General features: G+C 38.4%; 1 protein-coding gene across 1 annotated transcript in view; it reads right to left on the bottom strand.

Moving 5' to 3' along the window:
- ARHGAP29 (Rho GTPase activating protein 29) overlaps positions 1 to 14,472 on the bottom strand; it is a 57,361-nt gene that overhangs the window by 41,331 nt on the left and 1,558 nt on the right. Inside the window, exon 2 of the mRNA XM_074151282.1 lies at positions 12,766 to 13,111. Coding sequence (XP_074007383.1) covers positions 12,766 to 13,027 — 262 coding nt within the window. The 5' untranslated portion in view covers positions 13,028 to 13,111. The remainder of the gene's footprint in view (positions 1 to 12,765; positions 13,112 to 14,472) is intronic.

Below are 14,472 nucleotides of genomic sequence, written 5' to 3'. Positions count from 1 at the left end.
CTCAGCTAGTCAATGCTAAACTAAAGAAACAACCAAAGGATGTGCAGGAAACTAAAAGCTACAGAACGTGAAAATTATAAGAGAAACATGCAGAACTTTGTAAACTACATATTTGACTAGTAGCCCCATGAATTTATCATCCAATGGCATGCAGCATTTGATATTGTATAACAAGCTTCTCTCACTATTAAGAATCCGATTTATTTATATGCTCCAGACCTATTGCTGTTTTTCCAAATTAAGTTCTCAGCCACCTTCTCTAAAAATCTCATGTCTAGCCATGAGATTTTTTGTGAGCTACAGCTAGAAACAGTTCTCCACCTTTGCTGAATTTGTTTGCTTGTTCTTAACACAACAGTTTAAACATGAATACCAGAGAGCATTTTATTTGACCACTCTGCAATCTTAATCCTACTGTTAGTTTCCCCTTCTTCACCACTGGCATAAGCTATTTATCATGGTCACTTTCTCAAGGCCCTTCACAAACTGTTTTCACTCAACGATCACAATTCATGTACACTATTAAACTTTCAGATAAACAATTTACACCTTATGACATGAAGCACAAAACATATAGGAGTATCCCTCCACAAAGCTGCCTCTTTCAACTGCTTTTCTCCTGGCAGTGGTTAACCTACTTGTGCGCTGAGACCACAGCCCATTTTGTTGACCAGTACTGTTCTGTTTCCCTGCACCTCCACTTTAGTGATTCCAGTAAACATTTTTTCCCGCTTGCCAGCATTGAAAAACTTCTGGACAGACTTTTTAGTTTCATAGTTGTAGCATCTAGAACAAAGTACCCTAAATACAATGAATGAATGAAAAAAAAAAATCCCCCGAAAAACAACCAAACCAAAAACCACAAAACTTCAGCATCCTACTAACGAATCCATTCATATCACTATCAACACTAAAACAGCAGTAGGAATTTGTGAACATTGAGTAGTCTTTAAGCTAATGCTTCAGGAATTCCCTGTCCATAACTATTTCAGCAACATCTGACAAGTAAAGCTAAGAAAAAGCTGTAGTCCAGAAGCAGAACTACTGAGATGCTAAATTTGTTCACAACACAGTCCTAAACTGATCACACCTGCATGAATTGGAACAATTTCAATACAACACTGAGAGAAGAGCACCCTTTGGAAATCTTGTGCTACAAAACTGAAATTTGGCCCAAAAATCCTGAAGGTGTCAAAATCTCTTATGGAAAAGGCATGGGGTGATAGAGTGGACACCGTTGTGCTTTAACTCCACCATACAAATACACTTACTACAAATTACTGATCTACAATCCTGCAATTCATTTTAATCAAAGAAAACATCATTTTCAACGCATCTTAGCTGAAACTTCCTCTCCAGGTCTTCCACATCTTGTAGATTCCTAAAACTAGAAAAGGATTAAGACATTACAAGAGTTAGAAGAAACACTTGATTCTTACCAAAATAAGAGCCTTCCTTTCCCTTTAGCATTCACAGTACGCATAGCCACATAGCATGACCATAGTGTTATGTATGTCTCATAGATAAGTAGTACTAAAAGAATTTTTGAAAGTGTAATGAGCTGCTGCAGCACTCACCTGTGGGCCCTGAACCCAACTCAAACACAGCACAGAGAATCAACACATTTGAGAAAAGGGAACATGCTGTATTATTACAATAGCTCTTTGGAGCTACTTAAGTCATCAGAACTTGAACCTTAAGCTTTGTTATTTCTCCCATGCATTCTCTAATACCCATTTACATTAAAAAATGAAAAAGTCTATATATTATTTCACATACAAACATGCAAGAAGATGAGAGACCAATGTCCTAGCATTCATTCCCTGATCATCATTCTAGACCAAAGCAATCAGAGCCATTTTAAATGCTGCTTCACAAGCAAAAGGACTGTGTAACTGAGTGCCCTAATCCCAGAAATAAGTCCTGTGATTTCCTTTAAAAGCTTTTCACTGCTCCTTGCATTAGATAAATTTTTAATGGCTTTTGTAATTTAAACAATAACGAAGCTTTCATTGCCACTTCAGATTTTAGCAGTGACTGGAGTTGCTCAAATATGTGAAGCAGTTTAGTCATGACACAGAACACAACTCTGAAGAGGTTAAGTTTGATAAACCAACCTTCATCTTGCTTGCAGAGTCTGCAAAATGAAGATAACCAAAACTGGCAAACAAGAATTCCTACATATTTTAAAAAATTAGCCCAAGAAAGTACCTTCAAACAGTAAGTAAGGAAAAAATGGTAAAAAGAAAAGATCCTTTGTTCAGCCAAATCACAGTCTCTACAAAAAAAAATAAATCCTCAAGTCCTACGTTTTTCAGTTACACTGTTCTGTACTGAATGTCATTAAGACGAAAGTTTAACCCAAACATAACTATTTCCTACAGCCTTACATGAGTCACTTAGTCTTCTATAAAAAGAGGCATGTTAGGGAGACAAAGAATTAAAGGAGTACAATCCTTACTTTCTTTAAAAAACGGGGCAACAGCTGCTTATGAAGAACAAGGTGCAGGCTCTGCATCAAATCTCCTACCCTGCCATGCAGTTCTAACTCCAACCCATTAATGAGACTTTAGATCTAACATAACCAAACCACTGCAACTGCCAGATTAGATGAACACTTCCTTGGAATTCAGAAACAAGTCAGCTTCAGTTCTGTGACCTAGCTACATGAATAGAACAAAAACTCCCAAACTGGTGGAAAAGGGATTATTTAGTCTATGAAATCTGCATGAAGTCAAGATCATTAAAATGACAGACAATCACAACTCATAACTCTATGCTGTTAGGCATACAAAAATTAAATGTATTGATGTTCTTGTTTTCTGCTGCAACTTTGATAAATTGATGCATCACAGAAAAGAGAAAATGGAGTATTTTTATGGATACACTGTAATACATTTTGCCAAGAATAGGAAGCTAATTTAAGGCAATGGGGGTTTGTTCTGGTTTTAAACACAAAAGCTCCTACCTGTACACAGGAATTGCTGTTAAGAACTTAACTTTCAGGTGTTGCAGCAGAGTTCTTTGAGAGATAAAAGTTTTTGTCACAAGTGTTCCCGTTTCTTAAGCTGCAAACTGTATTAGAAGAATTTTTGTTGTTGAAAGGCTTAACTTTACATTTACATTCAAAAAGGAAAATCTGACTAATCACCCTCTTCCTCACTACTCACCTTTCATCTTTCTAATCTTGTCATTTCAGTTTCATTAGTCTAGTTGCTGTGATGGAAAGGGAAGGTAATTCTAATTAACAAAATAGCTAAGGCTCTTTAAGTGTTTTGAGATTCTTTTGTACATCAGAAATGCAAAAAGGAGGAAGAATGGAGTTTTGCCTTGTAATACATTTTTGGTACTTCAAGAGCAACATAAAACCTGAAAATGCCTGCACTCTCTTATAAATAGTTCAGTTTTCCTAAACACAGATATGCTAATCATTTAAGTCAACAAAAATATCCGGACTGCACATAAAGGTTGATTTTACATTTTAAACACTCACAGGCCTTCAAGACACACACACGCCCCTCCTGACTGCTGATCTTAGACACTATAGCAACAAGTGAACATTTGTTCTGAAGGAATGCGGAGTATGCAACTGGGGGAGGGGTAGTACCATCAGCCACAAACTTATCTGCTGGTCCACTAAGTTATTATTTAACTTCAATCTTCTCTGAAACTGAAGAAACAGCATTTACAATCCAATGTTAGCAACCTGCATTTAACCAGCAGCTTACACTTTGACTAAGAAGAATACAGCTTTGCTTGAACTGAACTTCAAGAGGAGGTTGGGTTTTTTCCTCTGCTTGTTCAGAGTACTGGAAACAGCAGAATTGTTCCATGACTGCGGATTAACTAAGCAGTGCTCTAATATTGCAAACCTGCAAAGCAAAGAAAATGCAGAAGAAATGCCCAGCTCCTCTGGCCACAGCGACTGAAAGTCCAAGACTCCCTAACAAAAGCCTGCAAGACATCAGACTCATAGAAAACAAGAAGCTTGGGCAAAACAGGTTGTGGAATGATCTGGAGTGAAACGGCAAGAAAGGTGGAAAGTTCCCTCTCCCAGCTTAAATGTAACATTCCTGAGGAAAAGCACGGTCCATACCTGTGGGTGTCTCCCACAAACTTGGACAGTAAACTACTTTTTATTGGATTGTTGCGGGCTTGCCTTCATTCAGGTTTCACTAGTTCTTTCATGGACAGAGTTCTCTGGGGTACATCAAACTTCTGCCTTCTTTGCAGAACTTCTCAGGTGTGAGGAACCTAGCACTGGACAGGAGCAGGACTCACAGCCAGGGATCTCTATGCTTTCTGCTTATGAGAGAGACCAGGAAGAAAGGACAGTGTGAAAGCAAGAGAAGCATAGGAAAATGACCAGGAGGTCTCCAGCTTGCTGTGGTCCTAAAGCACTAGTAAGAGAAGCAGTTTACAGGCCTGCTTATTTTTTTTTCCTCCAAGTTCTGCCATAAAAAACATTGAAAGCTGTTAAAAAAAAAAAATCACTACTCTTGACCTTGCGTTCTTAGCAATATGTAAGAACATTTAAAAGAATTGTTAAAAAAAAATTTAAGGAAGTATTTACTTTATTCTTATCCTTGCTTACATCCTTTGTATCTCTTAGCTTGAAAGACTCTTTCACATTTGTCAAAGAACAGTTTCAATTTCAAATTGACCGAACTAATATTTAGAAGCGACTACTACTTAGAGATATGGGAAAGGGTATACTAAGGAATTTCCAGGTCAGGAAGACCAGAAGCACATATGTCTTTGCATATAAGAAGCAGATTTTAGGAAGACAAGTTTAAAAGATGACTGTCAGATTCAAATATGCCAAAAGCTAAGAGCTAAGAAAGCTGCTTAGTTTGCCATCTACAAGGGGCATTTTCTGCTTGTTGTTTTCCCCCCACCCCCTACTCAGCTTTCATATATCCCTGTCAAACTTAGCATTCAATAGAGGAGACGAAAGAGTTGGTATAGGGTTTAGCAGTGTATGCTGTAATGCCAGAGTGGAGTTCCTCGCCAACTCTGCCTAGACCCTCACAGTTTTGACTCCATCTTAACCTCTGGCCACTTGTTCCTTTGCCAGCTGCCTTCTCCCTCTTTTGCTAGTACTCAGTGCACCCTTCCAGTCAGTCAGTTCATGGAACCGATCTGGCTGAAGACTAGTTCCTTTCTTCCTAGGACCAGTTTTCAGGCAGATCTGTCCCCAGAACTGGCTTGCCATGCAGTCACCAGAGAACTACTGCCAGTGCCAAGAAGTGGTCAAATCACAACAGCTCACACTTAAGTTTCTTCTCTAAGCTGCTGTGGAAATACACTATTAGAATGGTTTGAAACAGAGCCCTAAACATAATAATAATGTTCTTTATAACAAGAAAACAACAATGCTAGATGCATCTTGTAGATTTTCAACAGTTATAGAACTGTACCATCAATTAAGCTGTCTGTGGGGAAGAAAACCCTGCAATTTTTGCAGGAGCACCTTCAGAAGTTGCTCTTTCCAGCTGCCTCACACCTGCCCCAGTCTGGTTTAGTCCTGGCTTCCCAGCTACTGTCGCTCACAAGGTCAATTCTGCCAACTCTGCTATGGGAACACTAACATCCAAAGCAGCAAATTGTCAGAATTTACCTCTTGACACCTTATGTGGTTCAGCAAGAGGATGAACAACGTTAATACATTTAAAACATCCAGTTAGTTCCTTGTGGACTGAGTTTGAGTAGAGCTACAAAGTACAAAAAAGGTCTTATTTTAATAATAATTTACAGAATTATTCTTCAGATATTACAAGTATGTAACACTTCAGTGGATCCTAGAAGTGATTAACATTAAAATTCCACTTCAGACTATTTGTCAACATCCTCAAATGTTGTTATTTCTGTAATAGGATTTATTATCTACTAGACAGTTTGTTTTCCCCTTTTTTCTGTGCTACATGGAATAAGAAAAACAACATACTACACGTTATGTGAATTCCTCTGTCTTTTCCCAAGGTCATTTAATAAATTCACAAGGAGATTGTTTACGCATTTGATAATCACTATGTTCTCATGGTCCCCAAAAGTTAGCTGCCCTGACAGTATTTCTCCCTTCTCCCATAAAGTTTTTCTATTTAGAATGCAAAATACTATCAAGTTAAAAAAAACAGCACCATTTTCACTGAATTTTTTTTTAGAGTTGGAAGGGACCGTATAGATCATCTAGTCCAACTCCTCTGCTGAAGCAGGATTGCTTAGAGAATGCTACTCAGGACTGCATCCAGGCAGGTCTTGAAAATCTCCAAAGAAGGGGACTCCACAACCTCCCTGGGCAGCCTGTTCCAGGGCTCTGTCACCCTCACCGTGAAGAAATTCTTTCTCATATTCGAGTGGAACCTCCTATGTTCCAACTTGTGCCCGTTGCCCCTCGTCCTGTCACTGGGAACCACTGAAAAGAGTCTGGCTCCCTCCTCCTTCAACCCACCCTTGAGATACTTATAGGCGTTAATAAGGTCTCCCCTCAGCCTTCTCTTCTCCAGACTAAAGAGTCCCAGCTCTCTCAGACTTTCCTCATAAGGGAGATGCTCCAATCCCTTAATCATCTTTGTTGCCTTTCGCTGGACTCTTTCCAGTAGTTCCCTGTCCCTCTTGAATTGGGGAGCCCAGAACTGGATGCAATACTCCAGTTGTGGCCTCACCAGTGCAGAGTAGAGGGGGAGAATGACTTCCCTCGACCTACTAGCCACACTCTTCCCTATGCAGCCCAGGATTCCGTTGGCCTTCCTGGCCACAAGAGCACATTGCTTGCTCATTGTCATTTTGCTGTCTACCAGGACTCCCAGATCTTTCTCTTCGGAGCTTGGCTCCAGCAGGTCCACGCCTAACCTGTATTGGTGCCTGACATTCTTCTTGCCCAGGTGTAGCACCCTACACTTTTCCCTGTTGAACCTCATGAGAGGTTCTTCCTTGCCCAGCTCTCCAGCCTGTCCAGGTCTCTCTGGATGGCAGCACGGCCCTCCGGGGTGTCAGCCACCCCACCCAACTTGGTATCATCAACAAACTTGCTGAGGATACATTCTGTCCCCTCGTCCAGGTCACTGATGAATATGTTGAACAGGACTGGACCAAGTATTGACCCCTGGGGGACACCACTGCTTACAGGCCTCCAGCTTGAACCTGTTCCATTAACCATTACCCCCCACAAAAATTTTCAAGAAATCAGTCCAGCTTCCCTCAGAACAAAAAAGACCCCAAACAATTCTTCCAGAGACTGATGCAAAGAAAGGTAAACACTTTCTCAGATCCTTTAGAGTAGTTTGCTCACCTACCAAGCATTCATAGTAGGAGGTGTCATTAGGCAAATGCATCCAGTTTAAGGTGTATCAAAGACAGCACCTTTCACTGAGAAACATCAAAATTGGAATAAAGAGCAAACAGCAAAATTACACCTGGTATTATAAATTATCATAATTTCAATCTGTAATCTTCACTGCAATAGCTAATGAACTTCAGATTTCCCTAGCAAAACAGGACAAACTGACTTTCAGAAATACTGCCTCAGAAAAAGGACATTTATGTTTTACACTATAAGAAAATAAAGAAATAAAAATCAAATGCTAAAAATACTACAGTGCCTTACTTATACTAAAAATATGGACAGTACTAAAAAAGCACACATTATCAAGCCTGGAAGTGCTGAAATCATTCATTTTTGACCCTCAGGCACTATATTCAGTAGAGAGCTTCTGGCTTTTAGTGTAGCATGTGACTAAATCTCTGTGGTGCTAAAACAAGGTTTTTAAGTCACTAGAGATTACAAGTTCCTTACTTTGAGGAAACTACTTAACTTGACACACCTTTAAAACTGTCCCACTGGGCTGAATATTTTATCCTTCAAAAATAAGGACCTGATAGGTTTCAAGTTAGGTAGCATTCCTGATCCTTTTGAAAGTATTGGTGCTACCACAAAGAGGACGCAGACATTCCTGACCAGGCTATCCAGCTTCACCAGTATTTTTACCTCTGCTTCAGTTTAAAAATAAATAAATAAAATCTTATCAGACTCAGAAACCAGACAGCAAAATCTGATTCTCAAAGAGAAATCTGTGGTGAAAGGTAAGAGCTTTATCTTGCTCTTCTGTTTTCCAAGACATCTGGGGAAAAAAGATATATTAGCATTTTAGAATAAACTACAATTTACATTAGTTGAAGACAGGATAAACTTGAGGAAAAAAGTTTTTGCTTATGAAAAGGATGCAGAATTACCCACATGAAGCAGACAATATCACACTTTGAAGATTACTTCAAAGTTTGTGATAAAGCAAGCAATAATTTCAAAATATATTCTGAAGTACAGTCAAGATTATATATTAAAGTATAAAGTATAATTACTCCTGCACTTTAAAACCACATGCAAATTTTACCCTTACAGCTATCCATAATGAAACATAGTATTTCCCACAGTCCCAAGGGCAGACCTTACAGTATGAAGCATGCATTATACTCCTTAAAAAAAATAAATACTAGATGTCACAAAACTAGTAGCTAACTCTCTTCAGACTAGGGAAACAGGAATGTTTCCCCCATCTCTGATGTGATACAAGTAAGAGCTACTACTTACTGTTTAAAAGTGAAACACTTATTAAAATATCTTCTAATTAGGAACTCAGACTGTCCTAAATATTCTTCTGTGTGGTGCTTTTAAACCTGACTAAAAGAATCTCATTTGAGTAAAGACCATAAAGTGGCATCTTTTGCTTAAAGCAACAGGGGATTTATCATATACAGTAACAGCACAGACTGTAGCGTCACCAATCTCATACATAAATACCTATTCTTAAATAGATTCTCAACTTCGTCTATCTATGCAATAAGCAATATTATTTTGAACCGATACATTCTGTAATATAAGTTGGTAAGAGGTAGGTCCTGCATGTTTTGTCCGGTTTATGTGCTTTCTATGCAATTTCTATGAGCTATAGGCATCCTTATATTTTGAAAAGATTGGACAGTACATAGCACTTACCCCACATCTCCTATACTCCAAAAGAACATATTATGCATGTAGAAGTCAGCCAGCCTCAAAATTTAATAGTGCTTACTTGCCGACACATTAAACCCATGCTTTGGGACAAGAATTAACCTCTTCAAGTTACAGGATTTACCTTAAGTATACCTCACACATTTTAAATTCCTAAGTATTTTCAATACTGTGGTCAGGTTATTAAGCCCTCAGCAGGTCTCCACAGGAGGCAAACAACTTCTCAGTTCCTAAACCATTCTCTATCATGGAAGGTTACTTCTCGAGTGCCACTACCTCTGAAGATCACAGATAGCTAGCTCCAGCCTTTAGATTGTACTTCACTGCCTTTTCAAAGACAGGTGGAAGGTGAAGGCAACAATTAGGTTCTCACACTCTCAACCAATAGCTGAAAAGTTACTGTTGGAACTCAGAACGCAGAGAGAAAACTCACCAGCTTTCAAGCCACTATGTCTTAACAGTTTGTACTTAGGATGTACTTCAAAACTGAAAGAACAACTAAACCAGGAGTACCTCAAGAATATAGAATGCCATCAATAAAACTGAGAATTTAAATGAACAGTCTTATAAGTAGCACAGATTGCAGGTAATGATCTTGACTCTTCTAGGTATTAATTCAGCATATACTCTCAAGTTCAGCCTTCCAGGCAAAGATTTCTGAGGAATTGTTTTCATTTTCTGCTTATCAGAAAGGAGAGAAGATTGACTTATTTTGAGTCTCCCCAATATATTTCAGTTATCTCTGACCTCATAAACTATGAATGCTACAAATGAAGACGACCTTTCAGTTCAAACACAAAGACATGATGACAATGTAACTATTCGTAGTAATATCAGCCATATGACACAATCTTGCTCATCTGGAAATTTAACTGAAAACTTGACCAAGAGACTGATGCAGTAACTGTTTGAGCAGTTCAACCACCACAGGTTCAGCCTGTCATTAAGTAGAATCAAATAATAAATTTCTTGTGAGACAGCATTGGATTCATTGACCTAGGTTCACAAAATGCCCAGACATCTTCTTTAATGAAGACATTCATAAAGTATCTTGATTCTTTGCCTCAAGTGGGATTGCTAATAAGATATTGTTACATCCAGTGAGTACAATGCCTAGATTCAAAAAGGAATTTTAAAAAAGACAGCAAGAACTGAAGTGCATGGAACACATGGTATTTCACTCAACACTTGTTCAAACAGCTGACAAACTTTTCAACTCTACAGTTGAAAAAGCTACATATTCAGAGGGGTCTTCATTTGTGGGTTTGGGTTGGGATTTTTTTGGGGGGAGGTGGTGTGGAGGTGTTTTGGTTTTTATGCAAAGTATCATTAAGAAACACGTTTCATATTTGATGCCAGCAAGGAGATTCCAAGTTTTTCAGATTTCAGTTTATACAACAAACATTGCTGGGTTAGAGTCTGAAAATAATCAAAGTAAGTTACAATGCTGGGTTTACCTTTGTTGAAAAGTAATATCCAAAATTTATTCAGCATTATGACAACAAGACTACTGCAAGAAATTAAGTTATATTAGCATAAGTAATGCCAAGACAAATACCTTTGAAATGAACAGAAAATTTGATTTATATAACACTCTCCTCTTTTAAGAGATCTCAACTTATTTTTCATGTTATATATCAACTTGCATTGGTACCATACAATACAAAGTACAACTCTATAATCCAAAGGCACTTATGATCTAGTTCAGACACGAATATGTGTTATAATCCAAAATATCTTAGATTTTTCATCCAAGATAGTATCACTACATAAGGAGAATGTTAAGTGAACCATGGGTGAATAACTGCTAGGCTCCTCCAAGGCAGCTCAGATAACACCAGCAGGGAATCCAACCATCAGTTGGTATGAAATTCAAGGCATGCACCCACTGGAATCAGCCTAAGTACTGATGCAGACCCCAGCAGTGGAACAGCTGGCCCTGGCAAACGGGGAGCCGCGTGGCCAAGAGTGAAGTTACTGTGCATAGAAAGGAGTTTTTAGACAAATCTGCCAATACTACAACAAACAGTAGATGTAGAAGCTAACTTGGGGAATAGTGGTTAGAGGCTGAAAGACTTACAGCAGACTCTAGGAATGCTTACCAGGCAAATACAAGAGCTCACGGATGGAACCCTGTTGCACCACTTTCATTGCCACTTCTGAACTGTTTGAAGACGCATGCACCATATACGCATCCAAATAACCTTTTTTCTGTAGCTAGTAGCAGAATTTATTTTTAGTTCTTATTTAATAAACTTTAAAGTTTCGCTATTCAACAAGATCTACATCAAGTCAGTAGATTATCACCGTCCAAAGAGGAAGAAATTAATTTTCTGTCCCTGCAACTGATTCCACCTTGGAATAATTCACATAACTCATTTCAGGATGGTGGTAAGCTGCAAGCGTTATGAGCCAGAATTTTATGTGTAAGAAGTCTGTTCAATCACCTTAGTAAGTTTTTACTAATTTTTTGGACAGACCAGTGTAAGCATTTCCAAAGATAAACAAGATGGAGAAATTCAATCCAGATTATGTAGCTTCCAGGAGGTCGTCTCCAGCCAGCAGTAAGCAAGCCCAGTATTACAGAACTCACTATATTATAAGATTTGGGGGACAGACGTCAAAAAGAACAACTAACTGTGGAAAAGAAACATCTCTCCTTTATAAATTAACAATCCTTTAAACGGACAACACTGTTTCACAAGTTAATTCCACAAGTAATATAAACCAAGAAGACAACTCTTGTCTTCCATGCTAGTTTTTTGGATCTTCTGAGTCCAAAATTTTAAACTGAACATTAATTAACAACTGCTGCATGGAAACTGGAACACTTCAGTATTTTGATAGCCCTTTCCTACAGGATGCCCATTTCAGTGTCAGTAGGCACCAGACACCCCACCTCACAACTAACTCTGCTCATCCTGTGCGCTCAGCAAAAACACTTTTGACATTAAGTGATCGCTAGTCTCAAATTATTTCTCTGTTAAGATTTGTTGACACCTTTTGGCAGAGCTATTTCAGCTGTGTAAACTGCACAGACTCCCTTGAAACAGATGACTGCAAATTCTCAACACTCAGGACATCTTATAATAAACTGCTCTGGATGTCATTTCAGCTATTAACATGCTAACATTCTGTAGAAGTTAGATAAAAGTTTTCCTGCTGATGACCAAAAATGTACTAATGCCATTTCTCTAAAGGAACAGGAACACACAGCAATTCTCATTCCTCCTAAGCAAAAAACTTGGCAGTTTCCACCTGCTGGCAGAAGATAGTAAATGCTTATCCTGTAGAGGAAGAAAGTGAAGAGTTACATTCTACCTTAAAACTCAAACTACTAGTGTATAAGACTTTCAAAAATCAAATCAAAAGAGCCTAGAAAACCGAATCATCACCAAAATATTAACAGAATTCTCTGGAATTACAAAAAACATTCAGGTGGTTAAAAACTAATCAGTTGATGGTCTCGCTAAATTTTAGCGTCAGCCTAGACAGTCTGCTAAAAGCCTGTTTTCCCTTGTTATGATTATGAAACAGATTGCACAGTGTTCTGATGAGGAAATACAGAACCCAAACTAACAACCACCATTTCCCGTAATCATCATGCTGGGGGAAGGGATGGGGGAGGAAGGGAGGAAAAAGGGGGAAGGTAAACAGCAAGTGGGAACAACCACAGTAAAAACTAGTTAAAAACGTATGAATAGACTTGTGAGAGTTTCAGAAGTCTAAGAATCAAGAAAAAAGAACAATTGACACACCTTCTGAGAGAATGGCTTCCTTCAAATACAGTAGTACATCCGCAAACTTTCTGACATCATTCACCAATTGCATGATGTATTCTGGATCCACAACAGGATTATCATAGCAGTCAGAGTTGGAGCTAATGCTGCTCAAAGAGCTGCTCTTGGTGCTGCGCCCCATTCCCCAATTTCCTGAATTAGCGATGGTGAAGAAGTTGGAGGTAGACAGTCGGGCTAATCCCAAACCACGCTTGTTACTTCCACCGTTCTGCCGCAACATCCCAGCAGCCGCCGTGCTTATAGAGCTCTCGCAGTTAACACTCAGTGTCGCTTAATGTCCATTTGACAAGCTGAAGATGAAACCCTTCAAAATCGGAGGGGAAGGAAAAATGCTGATTAGTACAGAAATATATGTGAAGTAATACTTTTGTACTGACAAGATTCAAAACTTCTTTCAAGATGATACTGCTTTACATTACAATACTTAACTGAAGTATTATAAAGGTTTTTGACTGTGTGAAGTTATTTTAATTTGTACAGCAGATACACAATGTTGCATAAAAATCAATGGTATGCAGAAATTATTTTGAAATCTATTTATGATACATGATTATTTAATGAGAAAAGTTTCTTCCCTGAATATTTGTTCTGGAAACCTTTAGAATCTAGTTCTTTACGTTTACCCCGAGACCTGTGTTTTTACCATGAAACGTTACTACAACTAAATACAATTGCAAAAGCACTTGAGTTGATCTAGACCATAAGTAACATCCTCAGTTGCATTAACCACCAAGCTGTATTCAGCATCCTGTCTTTTAAGGTAATAGACAGCCTTAATCTGATAGGATGAATTTTGTGTAGACTGTGCTGAACAAGAAACCATGGCCTATCACAGTTTGTCTCAAAAAGGAAAACATCCTGAAAGAAGTTACGTGGGCTTTTCAGCCTACTATCTTTTAATATGAAAGACAATCAAAGGAAAGATGTAGAAAAGTGAAAAGATGTAAAAATATTTTAGTATCAAAGTTTATCTGCAAATTTCAGTGCAGTTAACTTGAAAGGTGTTGCTCTGCTTTAGTACACATTAAAAGTTCCACCACAAAAATGTCCAAATTTGGGGGAGATTATATTGGTTATATTGCAGGTAGTGCAACTACCTGCACTCCTTCCACAGAACGCTACTGCAAATTTCCCCATGTCAGGTTAAGCGATTCATTTCAAAGCGGCAAACTCCAGGTGGCAGAGTCAGGTATGGTTCCAGCAGGTCGCACAATGCCTGCTATTATTCTCTCACCAGAAGAAATCCTCAATGTTTACACTATACGGTAAACACTACAGAAAAAAACCACCACAAATTTGAACACAACAGCTAAAAAGTTAAAGTGGGTTGCAGACATATCTGCAGCAAAACCTCAAATTTTTTGAGGTAAAAACCTATTTTCAGCTATAAATAAGAGTTATTATGGTCTAAAAAAGCAGGTTGAAACAGGTTATCCTGCATATGTTTGTATTTTGTTAGACCAACTGAAGAAGTAGCACCTTTAACATTTTGAACACTCCCACTATGGATTTCAACAGGCGCTATTCTAATGCTCTTCAATTATTTTTCCATTATTTCTACTTTATTTCTCTTTGCAATTTAAAAATATCAGAGGAAACGTGGTCAAAGCAGTTGTTTTTGTAATTAATCTGGCAGGCCTTCCAGGGAGTGTGCGCTTGGGGGAG

Source organism: Numenius arquata, chromosome 8, assembly GCF_964106895.1.
Source record: "Numenius arquata chromosome 8, bNumArq3.hap1.1, whole genome shotgun sequence".
Lineage (NCBI taxonomy): Eukaryota > Metazoa > Chordata > Aves > Charadriiformes > Scolopacidae > Numenius > Numenius arquata.
Note: the sequence above shows the minus strand (reverse complement) of the source record. Positions and strands in the feature narration are given on the sequence as shown.